We start from the raw sequence: 24,335 nt of genomic DNA, 5'->3' as shown, positions 1-24,335 counted from the left end.
CTGTGCACCCCAAGCCATCCGAAAGGTGCAAAGAAGGGTTTGTAGCTCTGCTGGGACGTGCAGGAGGTGCAGGACCTGCCATCATCAGTGCTGTTTGGAGCTGCGAGTTCAGAGCGCACTGTGGGAGAAACACCAAGAGCCCTCGGTCAAAGCAGCAGTTAAATTCCCACACCTGTCTCCAAGGCAGGCTCCTAATCCTTACTGCTTTTATTTATTGTACTTGTGGGATTGCCCAGTTTAGCACTGATGTGTCATGCTTTATCAGGCTATATTGAGAATACTTAAACTATTTAGATTAGGACCACCATCAGAGGGGTCTAGTTAGGCCACAGATGTAAAGATGAGGAAAAAAGAGATTAGGACAAATACAAAACAAGCGACAAGATGAACCCCAACTACCTCAATTAAAATATACTTGTTTGATGTTTTATATAAAACCCTGTGATGGCAGTATTCAAGCTGAAAGATAGTAGCCAACAACATAATAACAATATCATTTTTCCTCTTGTGTCCACAAGTGGCAGGTTCATTTGCCCAACATTGCCATTGCCTACCTTGCTGCATAGCTAGTGGTCAGGTCCCCTTAGCTGAGATGACTCCATGGCATTTAAACCCTTCTGGCTACCCATTTACTTTTGCCCAAAATTCCTCTAGAAAGAGGGTTTGGTTGGTTCTCTTAACACAGGAAAGACCTTAGTTCTCTGTTAGTAGCAGTTTTCCTTTCCAGGATCCATAAATGGGCAGTTAAATCAATTTGTATCCTTGGAAAGTTTCTTACACTCCAGCGAGTCCAACCAAGCCCTTTATTGCCAAGCAGTCTCTCACTGTTGTGGCAGGAAAAACTTCCTAACAGTGAGGTCTCTAGACTGACTCTGGAATAGCCTTGTAATAGAGATGGTGGAAACCCCATCACTTGAGTCATTTACAACTGGGCTGAACAAGACACTGTAAAACATCCCATAAAGTAAAATCCAGCATGGGTCACATAGTCCTGCCGAGAGTCCAAACAAGCCTTTTCCATCTCTAATGTTCCTAAGACTGTAGATGAATCATCTGGTGTATGTTTCTGACCCGTTTTTTTTAACGTTGAATCATTTTGCATTTTGACATCTGAGAAGTCCCGAAATATCAAAGGACATACATCTCAAACGTGGTGAAATGAGGGTGTTTATATAAGGACATGCTACCCAGTGTGGTTTTTTTATTCTCAGAGAGCATGCTATGTGCTAATCCAATCTTGATGACCTTCCAAATATTTTATTATTATTTTTCTTAAGAAATTGAGCAAAAATCCCTGCAGGGTTGAATAGGAAAAGAATGAGGGGGTATGTATGGTTTTCCTGGGTTTGAGTGGGAGGTTATGTTGTAGGAACATGCACTTTTTTGAAAGCTTGAATGAGCATAGTTTGAAATTATCTTTTAGTAGGTCAGTCCAGCTAGATTTAAAAATAAAAGAAGAGCTTGTTTTAAAAGGCTTTGAGACTGTTTTTTTCATCATGAACTTCCAAGATCAGTCTCAGAGTAGATGCTCTCCATCCTGCTTCTGCTGACTGTGATCCAAGCTAGACAAGCATCTGCTAAAAATAGTGTAGGTATGCCTCTCATTCTGGGGGCAAAAAGGCTTAGTCTATGAGATCTAAGTCATCTACAAGTCTAAAAGATCTTCTGGAGTTGCTTCTAGCCTGATGTTTGTGTAATTCCTTCAGATTTCTTTCATACTTCTTTCTCATCAGTCCCACTTAGACTGAAGAATACTAAAGGATTTCTCTTTCTCCGAAGCTGCTGAACTCTTGGCGTGTCTTTGAGTGACCAGCCGTTCAATGTGAACTTACTGTTGCTCTTTATTCTTGTATTTGTCTTGGCTGTTATTTGCAGGGAGACTTTGGCGAGGCAGGATTTCCAGGGATTGCGGGCATGTTTGGGCCAAAGGTAAGAGGCTGTCTTGTGACCAGTTGGCTTTCTACTCTCTCTCTTTGCTGGGGACAGACAATGCAATACTTGTTGCAAAGACCTTACTGGCAGCTCTGCAGAAACTTTTGAAACTGAATCATGATTTCAACTTTCTTTAGTTTATGTACCTTCATAAGGTTACGTTGTTAAACTAGTGTGTGTTTACATATTCTTTGCTGGAGCATATTCCTGTTAAGATGGATAGACTGTAATGGGAAAAGGGCTGTCCTATAGACCCCAGAGCTGTTTTCCCCACCTGAATATCTTTCAGACACATGTATTTCCAGCATCAGTCATCATTCTGTACCTGAGACACCAATATGCATTCCTAATGTTGACAGCTTGAGTTGAAATTTAGACTCATTTTATCAGCATATCATTTTTCCTGGTGAAGGGGTACCAGTATGTTTTCTGTAGAAAGTAGCAAAACAGGAGCGGGAAAAGAATTGTTAAAAAATTGGACCTTCCCATTCCCATATACAAGAGGCAGCAACTCTGTCCTTGCAGCAGAGCTGTAAGCAAGGGCATAAAGATGGGATATGTCTATTAAAGGGACCTGGCATCTCATTTTTGCTTGCAGGGCCCCCCAGGAGACCTTGGTTTCAAAGGCATTCAGGGACCACGTGGGCCACCTGGTCTCATGGTGAGTGGTTTTTCAGTTTGTTTGGTTTGGGACGATTTTCTTCTTTCCTCCATCCTCTATTTCTGTGAGGATGCTATAAGGAGCACAGTGCCCTCTTCACCATGTGCCAGGCAAACAAGCCAGTGTCATGGTACCACCTCTGAGCCACCAGCACACATCTGTAGGTAACCGTGCGTGCACAGGTCTCTCCTGCCTTGGAGATGGTCATGCTGCTATGACCACTGCACTGATTATTCCAGCTACACTGAAATCTTTCTATTTCTGGAATTTCTGAGGTTTTACATGGGTTGTGACAACTGTACTGTGAGGGCTTGTTTTATAGTTTTATTTCAGCTACAGCAAATACCATGATCATGTCGCTGAAAAGCAGCAAAGAAATTCAGTGTCTTTACTGAGCCCGCCATGGTAAAAGCGACCGTCAGTTCCCACGTGGTTGTTCATGCATATCTTTTATTTTCTAGGGAAAAGAAGGAATTATTGGTCCACTTGGCATCCAAGGTCCCACAGGAAGCCCAGTAAGTATCTGCGATTTTTCTGTCTGTATTTCATAGAAGAGCATAATGTTTGAGATCCAAGATGCTTGAGGCCAGCATGAGTAAATCCCAAATCCTGCTGTAATGAGGGAAACAAAATGGTCTTTGAGATTAGCAGCTTGAGAGAAGTGCAGGTTTAGTCTCTAGCTGCATATATAGTTGCAGGGAGATTATTAGCTTAAAAGTGAGGAGTAATTTACTGAAGTGCAAATTTTTCGATAGATTGGCTCAGACTAGAAGATAAGAATGTTATTGCAGTTATTCAAAAGCAAGCTGCCAGATATTCCAAAGAACTTGGCCTGAGGGGGGCAAAAAAATACACACACAAAAAAAAATTATAAATATATTAAACTGGGAACAGCTTGATTCTGGGAAGTGTTGAAAATCCCTGCCTGCCCCAAGATGCTAAAGGCACTGAACACAGACTAAAGTTCAGGTCAGTGCTTCATAAAACCATGAGCATGAAGTTATGCAGAGTTCGGTACAGAGGCTGCTACTGGCAGAGGTGAAAACCAGTAAGATGAACTCAGGCATTGCCAAAACTTCCAGTAATGGCTTTATTTTGCCTTGGGATGGGTGGGCCAATATGGCAACTTGAGCTGATTTGTTTAGAGATGCACTTGGGTCCTTGCAAGGAGCTTCTGTGTGGCAGCACATCCTGCCAGTGCCACTTGCTAACAGTCACTGACAGCCGCCTCGTGTGCTTTAACAGGGGCCCAAGGGAGACAAAGGCAGCCGCGGAGAAATGGTAAGTGCTGGTCCGCACCCCTGGGTGCATCCTGGCATTAAGAGATCCCTCCTCTGAGCAGCTGAGAGCCACTCTGGGCCCCGCTGCACCTGCTTGGCACTGGCTCAGTGTGGTGGCATCAGGCTCCCACGAGGGCAAGACGTGCCCATCTATACATGTGTGTGCACACGTATGTGCACACACGTCCACAGGCACATATATGCCCACTCTGCTGTTAAAATTGCCATTTACTTAACCCAATTACACAGCGAAAGCGAACACTGTACCGTGTTAGCTATGATCGTGGCATCTCCAGGAACAAATCGCAGTGAATGGCAACTCAAAAAGCCACAGGCTGCCCCGGCCAGGGGCACGGGACCCGTCTGAGCAGCATCGATCGTCCCAGGTGCAGCCCCACAGCTGGGGGAGCAGTGCCAGGGCACGTTCTTGCCTTCTGCTCTTCCTCCTGTCCCCTTCTTGTGGGTGCTCTAATGGACTTTTACACCTTCTCACAGTTGTCCAGATCCAATGTCAGGGGAAGTTTCGATACAATCCCAAGAGAAGATTAAGACACAAACAAGGTTCAAATGCTGCACAACCCTTCAAACTTTATTCCCATAAAAAGAGGTAATAGCGATAGGACAGAGGGAAGCAGAAAAGGTCAGAACAGCTAAGCAAGCGACGCAGCAATCTCAGCTACCACCACCACGAATCCAGCGGCGTTCCGTTGGTTCGATCTCTGTGCAGGTGATGGGGGATCCCTCGAGAGAAGAGCACACAGTCCTTTTACCATCCCAGTCCCCACAGTCAGTCCGCCCATTTCCACGGAGCTCGTGATCACACTCTCTGCCCTGTGTTCCTCCACGCACACCTGACCAGGTGGTCATGCCAGGCTGGGGAGCAGCCAGCAACGCCTTTACCCTCCGCACGTCCCCCTTGTCCCCGCTTTTTCCCCCGGTCCCGCACACAAGCACAGCTTGGGAGATGTTACAGAAGATGTAGCTGCTCCAGCTTCGGGCAGACACTGTAGGGTTTTTTTCAGGGATATTTCAGGGCATACTTCTTCACAGCAATGGAATGCTGGGGCTCAGTTTAGACCATGGTGTCAAAACAGACAGTTTACACTGTCTCCAACAGTTTTACACCGCCCTGCGGCTCAGGAGATGGTAACAGTGCAACAGCAATGCCGAGACAAAACAGCTGACAGTCCCTTACAGCACCTCCGTGGTGTTCTCACCATAGAGGGGGTGTGTGGGGCACGCTGGATACGTTATTCTTCCTCCTTTTTACTCATAAATGCCCCCCCCCCCCCCGCTCTCTGGTTTGCTTCCTTTAGCAACCAGTTGTTGTTCCCGCACACAAGGGCTTGGTCCAGGCGTCGGAGCCCAGCAAACACAGCTGTGTGGCTGGTGCAAAAAAGGCTGTTTCATGCCTTCTTCAAACAAGACCTCTAATAAGCAAATGCCCACAAATACCAACAATCCCGGTGCGCGTTTCTAACCAGCCAGGGTGCTGCCTGTTTCTTCTTGCTCATCGTTTTCCACTTCCATGGCCACAGCAGAGGACAGCGTGCTGCTGGGGACCTGAGCCCCAGAGAGAGCATTTGCTGGTGTCGGGGCCCTCAGCATCCTGTGCTGCAATAACCCCTCTGAGGTTGGCAGCACTGCCAGGTCCCTGTGTGCACTGTCCTTCCAGTGCAGCACCCAGTCCTTGCACAGGCACCCTGGGAACAGCACATGGCTCTACAGGGAGATTTTGGTTTATTAATGAACATCTTCTGACACCTTCTCCCTTTTTTTTTTTTTTGCCTTTTTTTTTTTTTTTCTGCAGGGTCTGCAAGGTCCAAGGGTGAGTATTCAAAAATCACTTTTTCTGACTAATATTTAAATAAAACAGTTGCTTTTAGCAAACGTAAAGCTGCAGGGTGGCTAATTGTGCATACAGGGAATGTGCTGAGCACCTGGGGGTACGAATGAGAGCTAAGGAGCAAAGGGCTGGGAACAAGGGGTGCTGCAGGAATGGTCCAGGTGCAGACAGATGCACCCAGAGTTGGGAGACGAAGGAAATGAGATGACCTCCTGTCTCCAGTAGGGTCTGAGGGAGAAGATGCTGTAAAATGTCAAAAATCTGGAGGATTTCAGCAGAGACCAGACTCATGCTGGTGATAACCATGAGAAATGGAAATACAAACTGGAAACATTTCACTAACTGATGCCACTCTGTCTTTAGGGTCCTCCAGGCCCACGAGGACACCCTGGCCCTCCGGTACGTATATGTGGAAAGAGTTCAAAGACAGTATTGAAACAAGCTAAAATTATTGCCATGATATCCTCCAGGGGACTGTTCACTCACTGGAAATTATAGCTTAGCCCCATTCCTCATATGCAAAAATGTGTGTGTGAATGGACTAGTGTTTCTTGCGCTTTAGCCCAAACCATCTCCAAGTATTTTATAGAGACAGCATTGTTGCCTCTCTAACTCATCTGCATTGAGGGATTCTAGGGGAAAGAGGATTTCAAAAGGACATGACTGAATATCTTTGCAATAGTGACTGCCCATCTTTCTGGCTGATGCCCCTTTTTTTGCTTTGATTTCTAGGGACCGCCAGGAATTCCAGCCTCATTTGTAAGTTGCCATTTTCTGTATGTTTGTTAATGATGCTAATAAGTCATGCAGAGCCAAGGTGCTGATGGGACATCCAGAAAGAGCTGCTGGGACCCTGAAGACACACACTCAGGTCCAGCAAGAGATGCTGTGTTAGCAGAGCAATGCCTCAATTGCAGCCCTAGACCAAGAAGGTCTGCTTGCATGAGGGCATGTTCAGCTTCTAACAACCTCAGTTACCATCTTTTTCATCCCACACTAGCAACAAGACAGCTTTGGGGCAGCTTTCCAGACGCTAATCGACTCGAACACCGCGCTCAAGACAGAGGTACGAGGGTGCTTTTGAACTCGCTGGTCTTGGCTGGAGCTGGAGGCTGGGAACGGTCACAGCGTTGCTTGATGTTTCTGTGTGCTTAAAGTTTATACACACGAAGCTCTGATTTGTCACTGTTCTTGTGAAGTAGCTGGGGTTTACGCAAGCAAAGATCCAGTTAAAGAATATGGTTCAGTGGTGTTACTAATTTGTGAAGCTTCAGACCTCATGACTTTGCCATCATGGCTTTTCCAGCGCTTCAGAGACATCCCATAGGGCAGTGCAAGGGCTGTAGCTTGCAGGGTCCCAGCCAGCACAGCCTGTCTTTGACTCACTGAGTTTTCCCACAGATAAAGCAGAAGGAACCCTTGTGGTTACAGAACCCCAAGGCCCATCTGACCTTGCCTCCTTTTGCTCCAGGGTTACCAACATCCAGACCTTCTCATGCTGGACCATGGAGGGGAGATCTTTAAGACTCTACACTACCTCAGCAACCTCATTCAGAGCATCAAAAGACCCCTGGGAACCAAGGAAAACCCTGCACGCATCTGTCGAGACCTCATGAACTGTGAACAGAAGATGAATGATGGTAGGAAGCTCTGAGTGTCCTAAGGCTGCATCCTCCATAGGGCCATTTCACATGGCCCAGACTGGTCTCCTTCCCTGGGACCAGTAATGCAGAAATCAAAACTTTCATCTTCTCATTCACAGAAGAAGTTAAGTGTCCTTGTTAATCCCCAAATCCTCCATTTCTTTAGGTACCTACTGGATTGACCCAAATCTTGGCTGTTCCTCAGACACCATACAGGTCATCTGTAACTTCACCAATGGTGGGCAGACCTGTCTCAACCCCGTCACTGTCTCCAAGGTACACACAGCTCAACCCCAGCACAGCACTTCCCAGACTACTATTACAAAATATTTACCCAGGGGTGTGTTGTTCCGGGACACTGGATGGTGACCGCTATGACACAGCATGCAGGTTTCTCCTCCAGACAGTTAATGTAGCTGTAACATTCAGAACAGCTCTTGTGCAGTGAAAAGCATACCTAAGGCTGTTATTGACTCTTGCTGAGACAAAGCAGTATGTTTCTAGCAATGTTTAATTAAGGTCATAATAGAGGCCAGTAATTTTGCAAACATGCTGCTCCAAATGCTTTGTTGAACTAACATGTTCAGGTCACTCTTGCATTTTGTTTTCTGCCACCTGAAAAAGTGAGGTCAGCTTAAATATACAAGTTGCCAGTGAAGTTAATGCTACAGGATTTTTCTTGAGGAAGCACCTGTACCAAAAATACCAATAACAATGTTTGGGTTCATCTGCAGATGAACTAGAACCTGCTGCTTTGCAGAAGCATGCATTGAACTCAAATGTTTATGTTATTTTCCTCCTTCTTAAGGACCCGACAGTTTGCTCTGAAAAATGAAGGACCTGCTGTGTCCCCATGAATATTTTCCAGGTTGACTTGGCATCTGGCCCTTACACCCATCCGCCAGATGCAGGTCTGGACGTCCGTGCAAGGGCACCTCCAGACTGAAGCAGAGTGCAGGGCCCAGCTTTGCTGCTGCATCTTGCACTAACCCTGCCACGAGCTGCCCCCGGCCCCGCTGCAGGGGCACATCCTAACATCTCTGTCACTTCACAGCTGGATTTTGACATCGGTAGAGTCCAGATGAACTTCCTCCGCCTCCTGAGCTCAGAGGTGGTGCAGCACATCACCATCCACTGCCTGAATACCTCCGTCTGGCGGGAAGGCTCATCCGAGAAACCTTCAGAAAAAGCCGTGCGCTTCAGGGCCTGGAACGGACAGATGTTTGAAGCAGACGGGCAGCTCAGACCAGAAGTGGCAGCTGATGACTGCAAGGTCTGTTGCTACGAAAGAGGGCAGGGGTGGAAAGAAATGCCAGGCTGAACCCACTTGGGGCACGAGACAAGGTTGAGTTATACCTGTGCTTCTTATTCTACCAAAAAAAAGGGGGAGAAGGGTCTAGTTTATCTGTTCACCACTTCAATTTTCCAGTCCAGGGTGCTATAGCAGCTCCTGTTAAGCAGATGGCCTTCAAACAGAAAGCAAAAAATTAAATTCCAAAGTTACATGTCACATGTAGCAGCAGTCAAATGGCAGAAGGGGGAATTGCCACCTGAAGGTGGTGGCCGATGGCACACCAAGTCGTCAGTAGCCACGTCTGCATTTTGGGTTCACTGCATTAGGAGTCTGTGTTTGGTGATACTGTTTCAAGCTCAGTTTCCATCAACTTCACCTGGATAAGGGATTCCCCAAAATGCTTTCTCAACCTCACCCCAGACCTGCTCAGCCCAAAGGGCAGTCCCTTGTCTCACCCAGGGCTTTTCAAGTTTGTACCTTAGTGAAGCACATTCCTTTCCAGCTGGATTCGTCCCCCAGTTAAAGAGCTTTTTCTCTGTCCTTCCTCCCTGCACAGATCAAGGATGGACGCTGGCATCGGACTCTCTTTTCGTTTCGGACGCAGGACCCTCAGCAGCTGCCAATTGTCAACATCTACAACCTTCCCCCATCCGAGCCAGGAAAGCAGTATCACCTCGAGGTCGGCCCCGTGTGCTTCCTTTGAACAAAGCCATCAAAACCGGGCTCCAAGGCTTTGGCCCCGTGTTTGGCCTATGTGTTCACACAGGCTCTCCCACCTCTCTGCAGCAAGGACAGCTGGGCTGTATCTTTTGGGTCAACTCTTGCTCTAGCCTTTGGCTCAAGGTCTCAAAGAACCCGTGATCTACTGAACTCAGCAGATTGTTGGAAGGAGGGATAACAAGGACGTAGGGGAAGCGGGTATCAGTCGGGACGTGAACAGTGAAAAGGGATCAGGGGACTAAATGTTGCAAGCGGTTCCACACACAAAGCTTTTTCCATGACCAAAGAAAATATTGAGAGAAACCTCAAGCAACTTGCAGCGTGTGGGTTTTTTGGGTTTTTTTCCCCTCCCCATTTTGTCTTACCTGGTGCCTGAGTTACCAAATGTTCTTTCCATTGAAAAGTAATTAAAAGATAAAGCTTCCCTCTCAGAGCTTGTCGCCTTCTGGATGGCCACGTGCTGCTTCAGGTCTCCCAGGCGGAGCTGCAAGTTGAATCTGGCTGCTCTGTGTACCGGAAGCATTTTGATGTGCAATATTAGAAGAAACAAAATATATATATTATATTATTTAAAGCAAAAAGAAAAAAAAGAAAAAAAAAAAAAAAAGAAAAGAAAACTTAAGTTCCTCCTTCCGTGAATGAGTTTAATCAACGTCCCTTCTCATGCATGGTGTTGGGGTAGGGGAGAGTCCCAAAGCCAAGAGGGGGGAATGGAAGGAGGAGAGGGGAAGAGATTGGTGCTAAAATAGAGAGAGGATGGGCTCGTCTGATTTGTTTCTACCTCTCACTGTGAAATCTCTGGTGCTCTTAAAAAAGTGCGTTATTTTATATATATGACTTTAAACTATTTAAGGTTGTGAAGGTGCTACCGTGTCTTGCCACAGACCCCCAAAAAAGCCCATAGGACCATCTCTCTAGGAAGAGAGGAGGTCATCATCTACAGCTAAATCAGAGAAACAGTCACCTTTAAAGGGATCCTTTAACTGCCGTGGATGTCAATTGTGCGCAACAGTTCAAACCGTGTCCAAAAGAACTGACAGGATATTTTAAAAGCAAATTTGCTTTTTTTTTTTTTTTTTTATTAATCAGCACCTCACTGCTTTGGGAGGGGAGTGAGGGATACAGCTCATCTGGAAGCACTGAGCCTCAGAGAGCGCTATTTTTGAGTCGGTTGTCATGTAACTAGTTTTGCTGTAGTCGCGTTGGCCACACGTCCGTGCCAGCTTGCGTGTGCAGCGATTCCCTGGTCTAAGCTCGTATTTAAACCCAGCTCTGCAACCCTTCTGTCTGGCCCCTCTGTCAAGACTGACATGATGGTACCTTGTTTCAGAACCCAGCCGGGTTTGGAGGGGTTTTGTTTTGTTAAGTTTTGTAGAAATTTAGTCTCTATATGTAAATTTGGAGGATTTTTTTTTTTTTTAAAGAGGATAATTATGGTAATCTTTAATTCTATATAAGGAATAATATTGATGTAATCGGAGCTGTACTGTATCAGAAATGCTTCAGTGCCTGTTTGGAGTTTTCATGTCTCATATGGACTATGGATTTTATTTTTTTGAGGAAAAAAAAAAAATTATATGTGAGTCTCTCTTTGTGTATTCTTTTTTTTTTTTTAACTACTGCCTGCTGGTTGGTTTCCAACAACCATCAGAAAAGGTTAACAAGATCTGTCCCAGATACCTCACCCTCCACGCAGCCCTGCCTCTGCTCAGAAATACCTCACCCCTGCACGGGGCCGGCTCGCCCCAGCACCCCCAGGCCAAAATCACCATCGCTCATCGCCCGCTTGCTGCCTTCCCCTGCACACACACTCCCACACTCCTGGGTTTCTCGCTCTCTCGTCCTCTTGCCATCAGTTTTGTGTGTTTTCTTGAGGTTGGAGTTACCATTTGTTCTCATTAAAGCTTTCTTCCTTCTCTTTTTTTTTTTTTTTTTTGGCTTTAAATAAATATTTAAAACTGAGGCAATGAAATGGGATTGGTATGTTTTTTTCATGGGAAACTAAACAAGCAAGAGATGCTCAGGGATGATGATGTTGGTGTGACAGCCCAGAGACCCCTCAAGTGACCCAGGAAGCCCAACCCACACCCCAAGACCATTCCTCTGGCGTTAGTCACAGCATGACCTGCCCACCCCTCAGCATAATGCTAAATGCACCACAAGGCTGAGATCCTGATGGCTCCCTACTGCTGTGCATCACCCCACCGCTTCATCCATATCCTCATCCTGACACAGTGCTAGGGAGCAACAGAAAAAGAGAAAAAAAAAAAAAAAGGGGGGGGGGAAGAAGAGAGAAGCGAAGGGGGGAAGAAGAGAAAAGCAAAGGGGGGGGGGGGGGAAAGAGAAAAGCAAAGTGGGGAAGAAGAGAAAAGCAAAGGGGGGAAGGAGAGAAAAGCAAAGGGGGGAAGGAGAGAGCTGAGCTGATATTTTTCATTGCTGAAGCCCAAATCCCATCTCAGCTGCTCCAAGCTGACTTTGAAATCCAACTTCTTGCTTAGGCGGTCGCCTGGCCCCAGACCAGGCTCAGACTAAAACCTCCGCTGCCACAGCCAGTGTGGACGCTGGAGACAGCGGCCAAGTCGTTGTGGGCCTGAGCCAGGGGAGGGGGACAGAGGGGTGACCCCCAGACACACCCCGTCACACCACGCTGCGGGAGCTGCCTCGGCTGCTCCTGGGTTGCGTCAGGGGCAGCGGGAAGGGGCCAGGCTGTGTTTGCTCACCCTGCGCTGCACCCGCTTCCCGGCAGCAGCTGGAGGGGCCAAGGGAACCCCCACCCCGGGCATGGCGTGACGGCGCCAGGTCAGCGTTGGCAGCGCGTTAGAAACTGGCTCGTTGGGGCTGACCGTCCCTCACGTGAGCCAGCTGGTCCTGAAACATGTTGCTTGTAGCCATGGAAATAGCAAACAAATTTAATAAATCAATCAATGCACTTAATTATGAAGCCAAAGTTGGAGGAGATATAAGACACTGGTAAATAGAAAGATTCTGCAGTTAAAGATGTTGTTATTTAGTTATTTTATTAAACACCTGAGCCACTGCACTAGTTGTTCCCCTGCTCCCCAGTCAGGCTTTATTAAACAACTCCCTGTCTCTACCAGTTATTTTAGATTACTTAAAATAACCAGCTATATATGCCATCAGCATCCACAACCCAAAGGCCATTTTATCACTGCAAGTCTGGGCTCAGACAAGCCACAAGTAACAAATGCCATAAGGCTGCTGGCACACAAGAGGGCACTGAGCTGGAAAGGGCAGAACCCCCAGATTTCACGGTTTAAGGGCTCCACTGAGCTGCCGTAGGGCTGGCTTAGGCACCTGGGCAGAACAGTGGCACCACTGGGGAAGAGGAAGATAATGGGTGCTTGGGGGGGGAGATTTTTAAATGGTGCAGATTATCACTGAAACATAGAACAGTTTGGGTTGGGAGGGACCTTAAAGATCACCCAGTTCCACCCCCCTGCCACGGGCAGGGCCACCTTCCACTAGCCCGGGTTGCCCAAAGCCCCGTCCAACCCGGCCTTGAACCCTTCCAGGGAGGGGGCAGCCACAGCTGCTCTGGGCATCCTGTGCCAGGGCCTCAGCACCCTCACAGGGAGGAATTTCTTCCTTATATCTAATCTAAATCCACCCTCTCTCAGTTTAAGACTGCTACCTGTCATCCTACCCCTGCACCCCGGATCAAGATCCCCTCCATCTCTCCTGCAGCCCCTTTCAGCCCTGGGAAGCCGCTCTCAGTCTCCCTGGAGCCTTCTCTTCTCCAGCTGAACCCCCCAACTCTCTCAGCCTGTCCTCACAGGGGGTGCTCCCGCCCCCCGAGCATCTTTGTGGCCTCCTCTGGATCCGCTTGAGCATGTCCATGTTGTCCTGCGCTGAGGGCACCCAGCCTGTACGGACCCTAGCCCTGCTGTGCACATCCCCCTGCAGCGCCAGGCTGTGGCCCCATCCCCAGCAGCATCCATGGGGCCCCCTCCCACCCCCCTGCCCTGAGCACAGGTGAACCCCAGCGCCAGCCCCGTGCCCTGGCGAGGAGCGAGGCCAGTGCAGCCCCACAGGTGAGCAGCCACCACCCAACCATCGCCGCGGGGATTGATTTGCCCTGTGGAGGAAAGCCACGTCCAGGTGCCATTCAGTGACCCCAAGAGGCCTCCAAACACACCTGGAGCCAGCCAAGCGCTTCGCCAGGCACCCGCAAAATTAATTGCAGTTTCCAAGAACAAAAGCCTGTGCTGGTAAAACATGGGGCTGCTTCGGGTTTTTTTTCCCCATCCTTTCTGCTGAAGCAATCCAGGCTTTTGCAAGTTTCATTTCCTCCACCTGCTATTGCTTCATGCCTGAGCAAACAGTCCAGCAGCTGAACAAGCACATCGGGGCTGGGGACATCCAGCTTTGGGGCGGCTGTATATAACGGACAGAGCTGAGCCACGTCCTGCCAGAGCAGGAGCCTCCTCTCGCCGGCCAGGCGATGCTGGCCTCCCTCGTCCTCCTCCTGGGGCTGCCGCTCGCCCTCGCTGCCGAGCCCCCCACCTGCGCCCCACTCATCCCGGTCACCTTCAACAATGCCACCGTTCCTGGGGTAAGACCTGCCTTCAGCTGGGGCTCCTGTCCTTGCCTTTCCTATCAGCATCACCAGCCGTTACAGGACCAGGAAGAGATTATATGAAGCCGATCAGCAGCTCAATGCTTATCTCCCCGCCTGTCCATGCTTATTTTCCTAAAAAAAGTCAAGACTGCTGCACAGGAGCATGGGGAAGGGGTGAAGCCTTGCAGCTGTGCACCCATAATCGCACGAGCAGGTGCTTTCAGGGGGTCCTGCTTCCATCTCCCTGTGAAAACCAGGCTGGGTAGCACCACCCCCAGTGCTTTGCCACTATTTTAAGTCCTTCAAGTGACGGGGACTCAGGTCACAAGTCTCCATCCACAAAACTCTTCACTGCATAAACAATATTTAGTCCCTTGGGGACATTTAATAGAGGAAAGCACTGAGAGCCAGGCACAGAGCAGGAGGGACATGACCACAGGAACAAGCTGGCTATCCCGGGAGCTGGAGCATCGCCTTGGCAGGGAGGGGACAAAACCAAGAGTCCCTCACCTGGCCTGGATGCTGCCCAGGGTGGTCACTTACTGGGGTGCTCATGGCCATGGGACAGCGGGGCACAGCATCTGCTTTTACTCATGTGATGCCCGTGGGTGAAGCCAGCATGGCCCCCCCAACCCTTCCCCGCTCCCCTCCTCTCTGCAGATCCTGGGACAGTGGGTCTACATCGGCGGCGCCTCCAAGTACAAGCCTCACCTGGCAGAGCTGAAGGCGGTGAAACACGCAGTTTTTTCCTTCTCTCCCGGCAGCCACGAGGACGAGCTCAACGCCACAGAAACCATGAGATTGTAAGGAGGGGATTCACCCCCTCACTGGGCTCCCCCATCCCCGGGGGCATTTCAACCCACTGGTGCCATCCTCTGGGCTAAGCCACCCCCACAGATTTGAGGCTGGAGAGCAGCTACAACAAATTTACCTAAGCTCTGCAGCCCGGCTTGGGTTCTGAATCCCTCGGGTTTAGTTGAGGTGGTTTTGGGGGGTATTTGCTCCATCTGACCTCTCTGCCCCACAGGAACGAGACGTGTGTCACGAAGAACACGACCAAGATCCACATCTTCCGGCACAACTCCACCCTGGTGCACGGTAAAGCCCCGGCCGCAGGCGGGAACGGGATGGGGGAGCACTGCAGCCACACCTTGCACCCTCCTGCTTCTGCACCCCAATATTTGGCACCCTGAGCCCCCAGCACCAGGCCCTTTAACACCTAAAAATATGTTCTTGGAGGCGGGGGGTATGGAAATTTCTTGCACCCCACGCAATGGGTATGGCAGTGCTGTGGGACCACTGGGATGAGCCTCCCGGGATAGGGGGGATGAGCAGCCCCCACCACGCTGCCCGTGATACTGGCCCCAGCACGAGGTGACACTGGCCAATGGGGAACCCCACTCCCCCTGTGCCTTTCAGTCGATGACCAGGTGTCTTCCATGGCCGAACTGATCCAAAGTGACAAGGACCTGTTCATCCTGAAGCACCTCAACAACAACTTCCTGGGCCTGAGCTTCTCAGGTGAGTGGATGCTGCCCCAGATCCGTGGGGCATGTCCCTGCCCGGAGACACATTGATGGGCACAGGCATCCCCAGCCCTCACAGGCAGGGCAAAAAGCCCCTTTTTCCCCCCTGATACAGAGAGGGGAAAGATGTGGGCAGGCAGGCAACGAGCTCCCCATCCACACTATGGGGACACCAACGAGAAAAACACTCCCTAAAACTCCCTTTTTTTGTCCCCCTTCCCCTACCGCCCCGTTTCTCTGACAGCACGGACACCCAATGTGAGCAAGGAGCACCTTGAGGAGTTCAAAGCCCACCTGCACTGCCTGGGCTTCGGAGAAGAGGAGATCTTCTTCACTTCCGAAAAGGTACAAACCCCTCCCCACTCAAGCCCCAGCCCAGGCCAGCTCCTGCCACCGGCTGGAATGAGGGTCTAGGGGGGTGTAAGCTCAGCTCTGCACCGTGGCTGCCCCTCTGTGCATCCCCCCTCCTCCTCACACATCCACCCCGGCTGTTCCTGCTCTTTGGGTGATTTTGGGGCAAGGGGACACCAACGGCAGCTCTCTCCCCGCTCCTGCAGGAGGCCTGTCCCTTGCCTGGGGAGAAGACAGGCGAAGGCGGCGCGGAGCAGCAGCTGGAGTGACCCCCGCGGGCCGGGTCAGCCGCTCCATCCTCATCCTCCTCCAGCCCCTCCATGGGCACATCCCTGCCTGCCGGCCCTGGCTGGGCTCAGCTCAGCCTCAGGACTTTCTATCGAGGTTTTTTCCTCCCATGAAACATTCAGTTTACTTGTACTTGCCCAGACTTAAAATAAACCCCCTGTGTTACAACTGTCTGCCGCTCCTGCTGCGCCCTCGCCAGGACTGTGGGCAGGACCCCTCCTGCCTGCCCTGCCCGTGATGCCACATCTCCAAACCTGCCAAGAGGCATGAAAAGCCCCAGACAAAACCCCACCATCATGCTCATCCCTCCCACCAGCTCCACAATGGCACAGGACCCTCCTGGTCACCCCACCCCAGTGGGTCCCCTCCAGCCACGAGGCAATGGATGTGAGCACCCACCCATCAGCCCCGACCCCACAGGGAGCTGCACAAACCTGCCAACCCCCTCGGGTCTCCTCCTTTGTGACTCAAACCAGCCAAGGTGCTTTTAGCACCTGAACTTCCCACCGTGAATTTTCAAGCCAAATCCCATGAGTCTCACCTGCGCTGGAGGCTGACACAGGGGTCACAGCAGGGTGAGGTGACATAGGGTGACACTGCACCTTCCCCGGGTGTCTCTGAGCAGAGGAAGGTGGAGAGGATGGGAAAAACCATCACCCAGGGCCAGACAGAGGGAGGCTCTGCTACCAGAGAGGAAAAATCAAAGAGAAATAAAGCCAGAAAGGCAGATCCTGCCTTGCCCAGCAGTGCAGAGATGGCAGTGGGACAGGAGGTGACCTCCTGTCGCCCCTTCACCCCCATTTTTATGGCTTGATTTGGCAAGGACAGCAAAAACACTTTCTCTTTTCTTCAAAGCCCCCCTGGGCTTTGTCAGAGGACAGAGGAGGGCTGTGTGGCACCTCATTAGCGGAGCAAGAGGCAACTACATGAGCTACTCATAGGGAAAAAATGGGCAAATTTAGGACAGATTTCACTTTTAAATGCAGCAAGTGCATTGCCCCATCACCTCCAGCCACGCCAACAGCCCACAGCTACCGGTGCCTGCTGCTGGTGTCCGCAGTCAAGGCCGGGGCAAGTGCCAAGCTCAGTGCCGGGCACGTGGCTCCTCTCTGGGCAACGTCCCCAAAAGGTGCTGGTTGCGTCACCAGGGCAGACCCAGCAGCCCCAGCACGTCCTGTTCCCTCCCCGCAGGGCTGCAAAAGCAAACAGCCGTGTCCGTCTGTCCGCGGCTCCGCTCGCTCCTCGCCTCGGAGCAGCCATGGCTGTGGTCGGGGTCGCCGCCATCCTCGGCCTCGCGGCGCTGCTGCCCGCAGCCGGGGTCCCCTGTGGAGCCCCACACCCAGACAGCACCACAGCATCAAAGGTAGGAGAGACCTGAGCCCCGGGGGGCTGCCCCACTCACGCAGTGAGTTTGTGGGTGCTCTGCTAAGCCTCACTGTCCCCTGGGGAAGGGGGGAATCCGTCCCTTGCCCCCTGGCATATCTGCTGAGGTGCCCTCTGCAAAACATCCACAACAAACGGGAAACATTTGCTTTCCAAAATACCTCGAATTTTCTCATGGTAAGACCCAAAGGCGACCTCGAAACAAGGGGGAGGCTGGCTGGGTATTTTTGGTGCAAATCCCCCACGGCAGCACAGGGCTGTCCTGGCCCTGCTGCGCAGCACAGGGGCACTGGAGCCAACACCAGCACCATTTCCCAATCCCCACATTCACCTTTTTTTTTTTTTTTTTCCCCTGGGCATTTGCACAGGTTTCATTCTGATGCTGTCAGTGCAGTGCAAGAGGGAAAACTAGCAGAGAGGCCTGAGGTCACAGATAACAATTTCGCCCCAGAGAGGATAGAAAGCTCTTCCCCAAATCTCCCCCTGCAAACACAAACACTCTCACTGCTGTGTCCCTCTCTCCCCACAGCTGCTGGGGACGTGGGTGTACGTGGCCGGGGCTGCCCAGTTCCCCCAGCACCTCCTGGAGATGCTGCTCATCGACCACGGCCACCTCCTCGTGGAGCCCCACGCCAGCGGGCAGGAGCTGCTCCTCACCCAGCGCGTCGCCGTGTAAGACGCAGCCCTGGGCTCGCTCTGCCCCAGCACATCTCCTCCCGCGTGCTGCAGCCATTTCAGCACAAGATATGAGCACGGTTTCAGACTGGTTTTCTCAAGGAGGGAGTCTCTCCTCGTCACTCCATGCATGCTCTCCCATCCCCTCTCTTCCTCCCCCCTTATTATATCAACAGCCCCCGGGTTTAGGGAAATTCCGCAGGTCTGGTAGGCACCAAGATGTGGATGCTGCAGGACACAGGCAAGGAGAACACCTCTCCGGAGGAAAAGACCTTGCCAGAGGTCCCTGCCCCACGGCTGCTAACTGCCGAGCACCTAAAGCTGTTTCGCCCCCAAGGTCAGACGTCAAGGGGATGAATTTTTCTGTGCCAACGCAGGCAGGTCTTTGCAGTTTCAGTTACTTTGGGGTGGAAAACACCTCGCCACCAGGGAGCCAGGACAAGGCTGAGACCACAAGCTGCGGGTGGAGGTCAGACAAATGCAAGGGAGAAATTGCTTTAACAGTGAGAGCAGTTAACTCTGCAGAGGAGCTGGCACAGTTGGGTTCCCATCCCATGGCCAGGGGCACGTGCCCCATGCAGTGTCAGGGCCTTGCTGGCCCTTTCCAGCCCACAGTGGGGGTCTCCCCTCTCCTTTCCCATGTCACCCCTTTCCCTCTCTCTCTCCAGGGGGGACCAATGCCTCACCAACAACTCCACCTACTTCGAAATCACCGCCGGTAACACCACGCTGGTGAAGCACGGTGAGCAGCACTGCCAGGCGCAGCCGTCAGCGTTATCACCCAGTGCGTTTTTTGGATGGGCTGAGACACACAAAGGGTCCTTGTCCATGTTTTACATCAGCTGAGACATTTTATTCTCAGGTTGCTTTGTCCACTTGAAGCCTCGGTGGACTCCAAAGAGCTCCCCAGAGCTGGAGACACCCTGGGTCAGACCCACTCCTGGGACACCCCAGGAACTGCAGCCCCACACTAAACCCCATGAAGCCACACCGTGCCAGAAGCAAGGAGCAAACCTGCTCCCACTGCGAGGAAGGACACTGCCTCATTTGTAAAGTTATTTCACAATCCACCTGGGAGATGAGGGGAACATTTATGGCAGGTTTCAGCTCTGAAATTGTTTCCTGGAAATGGGGTGAGCCTTTTGGGGTGGGAATTGCAAACCCCTCAAGACACAGTTTGCACTGACCCAGCCACGACAGCATTGCTGCGAGCAGGGGACAGTTGCTCCACGTTTCTGCACCCCCCCAAGCTGTGGGGTTGGGCACCTGGGTCCGTGCAGACCCACTCATACCCCAAGCACCAGCAAGCTGCACCACCCAGCACATCACCACAGGAGGACAAGAGCTGGGTGGCTTTGGCTCCTTTACTCCCCAGGCCCACATTTAACAAATACGATTCAAATAAACCAAGAGCCAAACAACTCGCCCCATGTCAGAACACTTGTCCTCACCCACTGCTAAGGGCTGGATCCTGGCGGCTACTGGCATCGCCCACACCCAGGCTGCAGTTTACGGCTGCTGCAGCACTGAGTATCTGAACATTGTGGCTCTTCCCAACCTCGACTCTGTTCTCTTGAAGCCAAGACCCATCAAACCATGGGGACACTGATGAACCTCAGCTCTGAAGACATTTTACTCATCCAGTACCAACTGCAGAGGGAAAGGACGTATTCGGGACTGTATCTCTATGGTATGCAAACTCCACACTAAAGTAACTTCAGGCTATCACGGGACACCAAAACACAGACATAAAATAATCAGCTAAAACCACGCAACCAACTGCCAACAGTCCGTGATTTTCCTGAGACCGCCGCTCCAGGGGTCACGGGAGTATTTACAAATCCCAGTAGAACCTAAATCTCTTGGCAGAGCAGAAAGAGCAAGTTAAAGACAAAACCTACTTACGCCATAAATATTCAAAGAACAGGAAGCAAACACAATTCTGCATCGATATCGTTGTAAAATCTCAATATTTTCAAGCCAACCATGATTTTTCAGTACTTACCTCCCAGGGCAGAGCACGTGGCTTTGCAGTACAAGTACACAGGCCAACCCGATCAGATCTACCCACAACCCCATAAAGCAGCATTTTAGACCTTGATAATGCTTCCTGTTGCCCTTCTGAGCTGCAAAGCAGTTGCTTAAGAGAGTTTAAAGACACGTATAGAAAACTGCCTCCACATTCATCTTCCATCTCTCCTGGTGCCCCAGGAGTATCAGACTATGCTGCAACCCCTTAAAGCAGACAGGACGAGAGCCAAATGGGGACAGAGTTAAAAAAAGTGATGCCAAGGTTGGTTTTGTTCAGGTGTGTTCACCTTGGGGGTGAGAGACCCTGGCAGAGACCACATCCACTGCAAGCATTGGTGGGAGCACGGCGAAGGGAGGCAGCAAGGGCAGGGATGCGGCACAGAGGGCCGTTCGCATTTAACACATGGCAAATGTTTCTCCTTTTCTAGCCCGAAACCTGAGCATGAGTACAGCCGACCGGGAAGAGTTCGAGCACCACGCCAAGTGCCTGGGGCTGAGCGAAGAGGAGATTGTGTACGCGCCGTGGAAAACGGTACGTGGCTGCTCATGGGTGGCTGCCAAGACCCTGGGCTATAGCTCCAGCCACCAAACTGGGGTCTTGGAGAGACATTTTCAAGGTGGTAGAAATTATTTAGAGCACTAAATAAATGCAAGCTTGCTTTGACATCAATGGTTGTTTAAAAAAACCACACTCCCCCCCTGCAGATACATGACTCCCCAAAGCAAACACCTGCACCTAAGCATTTCTAGCAGGAAACCTGGTAGCTGCCTGGCTCCCCCTGCCAGGGGGGAGATAGATAAAGCGTGGGATTTTTGCCCTGAAATTCCTAATTTTGCCCCCCCACCATAGGCCAGCTGCTCCCAGGAGCTGCAGCAAGGGGCAGGAGGGGCCAGTGCCCTGGGACGCTGCACAGCCCTTCTTCAGCCAAAGCCATGACCATTTAAACCCCTAAAAAACTCGGGTTGTTTGCAGATTGAGATTTGCTTTTCTGGCACCTCGAGGTGCTGCGTGACGAGCGGGTCCACAGCCCGGCTGGCTGCACGTGAGTTCAGGAAGATTGCTCAAGCCAGTCCTCCCCCACCCTGGCAGAGGCTCCTTTGGGGCTGGGGTCTGGCCCTGAGCTCCCAGCCTCACAGGACATGAGAACAGACATAACACTATCCACTCCCACAAAAACAGACTTTTTCCTTTAGTTTTTCCATCAAAACATCCACCCTAGCCCTAGCCCTAACCTCTGTCACCTGATCTAGGACATTTTATCCTGTAAATGACTCAGTCCCCAAGCCAGCTTGATAGGGCTCCCTTCTGCAAACTGAAAAAATATCTTACTTTTTCTTGTCCTGTCCTGGCCACCTGCTTGTCCACAGCAGGAGATTCTGAGCTTCCAGTGGTGCCCGAAACCCTGCTCCGAGCTGCTAGACCACACCTGACATAGCTCCTGACATCCCCCAGCCTCAAGATGATTCTTTTAGAGATATCCCCACAGGTTCAGGGGAACTGGGGAAGGGTACATGGGCAGAGGTTGAAACCCCCATGGTGGGACAGGGGTAAGTCTCTCTGGCAATAGGCAGCACCTGGGAGGCAAGGCCCAGCTGCCCTAAATAAACAGCTGAATCACATTTAAATTTGGGCAAGACAAATTGTGTTTAGAGAAAGCCAAGATAAGTGGAATCAGCCAAAGCTGTTTGTCCTTACAAGCCCTGGTGCAATCACTGTTAGCAGAGAAGGGTTTCATGCCCGGCAAGAGGCAGGACACCACATCCGGGGAGTATAATGAAACCAATTAAACAACTGCAGAAAAGATTTTGGGGACCTTTGTCATCAGGCTGAAAGAGATAGATGTGAACAGAGCCCCAGAGCAGAGACTGACGTACCCCTGCGTCAGGCCAAGGCATCAGCAAAGCTTAAGCCACACTAATTTTGAGTGCCTGAAGAGCACGAGCTTTTTACTTATTTCTCAGAAAGTTTGAATCTACCTTGCTGACCCACCAGCATAACACAGCTTTACCCCAGAAACTTGGTTTCCTCTTTATAACAGCCATGGAAAACGACACCAGCAGCAGCTCCGCACCCAGGCGAGCAGCATCTGCGACTGGGGCAGCATCAGGAAGCCTGTAGCTTCTCCAGGCCCTCTTAGACTTATAATCAGATAAAAATATCTTTTTCTTCAGTAAATTCTCTCCTGCTGGTGCAGCGGCATTTTCATTTATCCCTTTATTGTTGTTTTGGAAGGAGCTGTGTGAAGTGAAAGCCGATGAAAAAGGAAACAGCCCACACATGGAGCCCGCGGCTGCAGCCACAGCATCCTCCCCCCCTCCGGGTACCCACCGGCCTGGGAGCGCCGGTAACTAACGCCACCTTAGGCAATAAATGTCTTGATCAAACTCCATGTGTTCTGTTGCCGAGAGGTTGGAGAGCAGGGTTCTGAAGAGATCAGAAGCGGGGCTTGCAAAAGGAAACCGAACACCCAATTTGCCCTGTGTGTCATTCACCTGGGAGGTGGGAAGAGTCAGCCCTAAGCGATGGGGGATGCAAAACAAGGTGACACAGGGAAGTTTTTTCCGGGCTGACTCAGTTTGCTCAGCTCCCCACCAAGCTCGCAAGAGAGCTCCTCTGAAAAAGCAGCGCTTAATGCAGCAGTAAGAGAGGCTAACCAGAAGAGGGCAATCATTACCTATTTTAAATGAGTGTACCAAGCATTTGATGAATAGCTGGAATATATAGAAGGCCAGAAACTTACCTTTAACTCCGCAGTCTGAGGAAGAGAGTGCTTAGCTAGAAGCAACCACCCAACTCTTGCCAGCAGCTTGGCTGCCCGAAGTAGCCCAGCTGGGGCAGATGTTCCTGCCCAAAACCTTTGGACCGGGCAAGAGCTCCCAGTGATGTTCATCCACAAGATTTGCACCACAGTGTAACACTGACAAATTATCCTCCTGCCAGAACGGGAGGGCGTGCTAACCCAGCCCAGGCTGGATTTTAACTTCCCCAGAGAAAAAGGTCATGTTTCCTCATTTCCCAAGAAGCTCAGCACCCCAGAGGCAAGAAGGTTCAAGTGCTAAGAGTCACATTGCTCTCCGTGCCACTGCTACACCCCTGCGCTCATCGGGCACCTCACACAGCCCCTGTCACACCCCCAGCCCCAAAGCACTGTCACTCTGTTTGTGAAAGTGGAGGGAGTTTTAAAAAAAAAAAAGACTGCTTTTGCTACGTGTCTGGAGAGTGCTTCAGTCTCAGCTTTAACCCAGTAATTAAGCACTGAAAATATCTCTCTTCCTTAAAAAGGAGAAAAGCCAAAGGGAACGCAGCAAAGAGAGCCCTGCTCCTCCCTCTGCAGCACCAGGGTGCCCTGTCCCCGTACAGCACCGGTTACCGGGCAGCGTTTCAGTGTGGAGCTCTTGGCTGGATTCCTGTAGCAAAAATTAATTTTACAAGGTCAAGTATGGCCAATTTCCTCCTGGGCTCAGGGCACAGGTACCTGGCCAGCCTGTGGCTCGGACATCTTCATCAGCTTGTGACACGCAACACAACCCCCACCTCAAGGGAGAGGCAGTTAAAGGGCAGGAGAGGGGATGGAGAGGGGATGCTGCCAGCAGCCTTGAGCGCTGCCAGCCAAGAGCACGTCGATAAGCGTCTCAGCTGACCGAAGCTGACACCACTGGAAATCAGTGGCTCAGATTACAAGGACCCAGACTTTATGAGTAGATTTATAGCTGAGTAAAAGCCTTGAATTACAGTCAGAGGCTTAAGGAACCAACAAACCCAGCCTGGCCCCCGTGGCAAGTTTTATTAACCAAAGCAGAGGCCACTTGTACTACCAGCTATGGCTCCTGAATGACCTTCAAGGACAGCTCCTGGTTGGGCTTTTATTTAAGAAAAAACCTGTACATAGCCTTTCTTTTGAAAACCCTATAAACCAGGTTCCTTCGAGGGCATAACGGGACTGCAGTTTCCAGCTTTTCTGGGAAACTCACTTCTCTGAACAGAGCATTATGGATACTGCACAGATGAGCAAAGCCCAGCAACTCTGAGACAGGCTGACAGTATCTGAACATCCCCAACACCACCACCATCATTAGCCTTGATCTCAGGTTTGCTGGTTTTGCCTTTAAGAAGAACTCCGTTCTC

General features: G+C 50.8%; 3 protein-coding genes across 5 annotated transcripts in view; all 3 read left to right on the top strand.

Moving 5' to 3' along the window:
* The window catches only part of LOC141968743 (uncharacterized), a 162,154-nt gene extending 150,872 nt beyond the window's left edge, over window positions 1–11,282 (top strand). For all 3 annotated transcript variants that reach the window (XM_074923809.1, XM_074923810.1, XM_074923808.1), the window contains 12 exons: window positions 1,876–1,929; window positions 2,531–2,593; window positions 3,055–3,108; window positions 3,839–3,874; window positions 5,684–5,701; window positions 6,083–6,118; window positions 6,452–6,478; window positions 6,720–6,785; window positions 7,191–7,359; window positions 7,529–7,638; window positions 8,417–8,635; window positions 9,213–11,282. In XM_074923809.1, the coding sequence (XP_074779910.1) occupies window positions 1,876–1,929; window positions 2,531–2,593; window positions 3,055–3,108; window positions 3,839–3,874; window positions 5,684–5,701; window positions 6,083–6,118; window positions 6,452–6,478; window positions 6,720–6,785; window positions 7,191–7,359; window positions 7,529–7,638; window positions 8,417–8,635; window positions 9,213–9,359 (999 nt within the window). In that variant the 3' untranslated portion in view covers window positions 9,360–11,282. The remainder of the gene's footprint in view (window positions 1–1,875; window positions 1,930–2,530; window positions 2,594–3,054; window positions 3,109–3,838; window positions 3,875–5,683; window positions 5,702–6,082; window positions 6,119–6,451; window positions 6,479–6,719; window positions 6,786–7,190; window positions 7,360–7,528; window positions 7,639–8,416; window positions 8,636–9,212) is intronic.
* A 2,510-nt stretch (window positions 11,283–13,792) lies between these two features.
* Window positions 13,793–16,288, top strand: LOC141968773 (alpha-1-acid glycoprotein-like). The gene is made up of 6 exons (XM_074923851.1): window positions 13,793–13,949; window positions 14,616–14,758; window positions 14,983–15,053; window positions 15,375–15,476; window positions 15,726–15,826; window positions 16,039–16,288. The coding sequence occupies exons 1-6, from the start codon at window positions 13,839–13,841 to the stop codon at window positions 16,099–16,101; spliced, it is 591 nt and encodes a 196-aa protein (XP_074779952.1). The 5' UTR covers window positions 13,793–13,838; the 3' UTR covers window positions 16,102–16,288.
* Window positions 16,289–17,378: 1,090 nt separating this feature from the next.
* LOC141968845 (alpha-1-acid glycoprotein-like) lies at window positions 17,379–22,562 on the top strand. Its single transcript, XM_074924048.1, has 6 exons — window positions 17,379–17,483; window positions 18,033–18,175; window positions 18,847–18,920; window positions 19,758–19,868; window positions 20,638–20,741; window positions 22,443–22,562. The coding sequence occupies exons 1-6, from the start codon at window positions 17,379–17,381 to the stop codon at window positions 22,560–22,562; spliced, it is 657 nt and encodes a 218-aa protein (XP_074780149.1).
* The last annotated feature ends 1,773 nt before the right edge of the window (window positions 22,563–24,335 follow it).

Source organism: Athene noctua, chromosome 20 (assembly GCF_965140245.1).
Source record: "Athene noctua chromosome 20, bAthNoc1.hap1.1, whole genome shotgun sequence".
In the NCBI taxonomy this organism is placed as follows: Eukaryota; Metazoa; Chordata; class Aves; order Strigiformes; family Strigidae; genus Athene; species Athene noctua.
The sequence above is the reverse complement of the archived record's forward strand: the minus strand, read 5'-3'. Positions and strand labels throughout refer to the sequence as shown.

What these genes read in the sequence shown, in the direction of transcription:
- LOC141968773 (XM_074923851.1), top strand. Translation starts at nt 13,839, where the DNA reads ATGCTGGCCTCCCTCGTCCTCCTCCTGGGGCTGCCGCTCGCCCTCGCT. An exon ending in CAACTCCACCCTGGTGCACG is followed by an intron (nt 15,054 to 15,374) that starts GTAAAGCCCCGG and finishes TGTGCCTTTCAG; the next exon opens with TCGATGACCAGGTGTCTTCC. An exon ending in TCTTCTTCACTTCCGAAAAG is followed by an intron (nt 15,827 to 16,038) that starts GTACAAACCCCT and finishes CCGCTCCTGCAG; the next exon opens with GAGGCCTGTCCCTTGCCTGG.
- LOC141968845 (XM_074924048.1), top strand. Translation starts at nt 17,379, where the DNA reads ATGGCTGTGGTCGGGGTCGCCGCCATCCTCGGCCTCGCGGCGCTGCTG. An exon ending in CTCACCCAGCGCGTCGCCGT is followed by an intron (nt 18,176 to 18,846) that starts GTAAGACGCAGC and finishes CTCTCTCTCCAG; the next exon opens with GGGGGACCAATGCCTCACCA. An exon ending in TGTACGCGCCGTGGAAAACG is followed by an intron (nt 20,742 to 22,442) that starts GTACGTGGCTGC and finishes TTGTTTTGGAAG; the next exon opens with GAGCTGTGTGAAGTGAAAGC.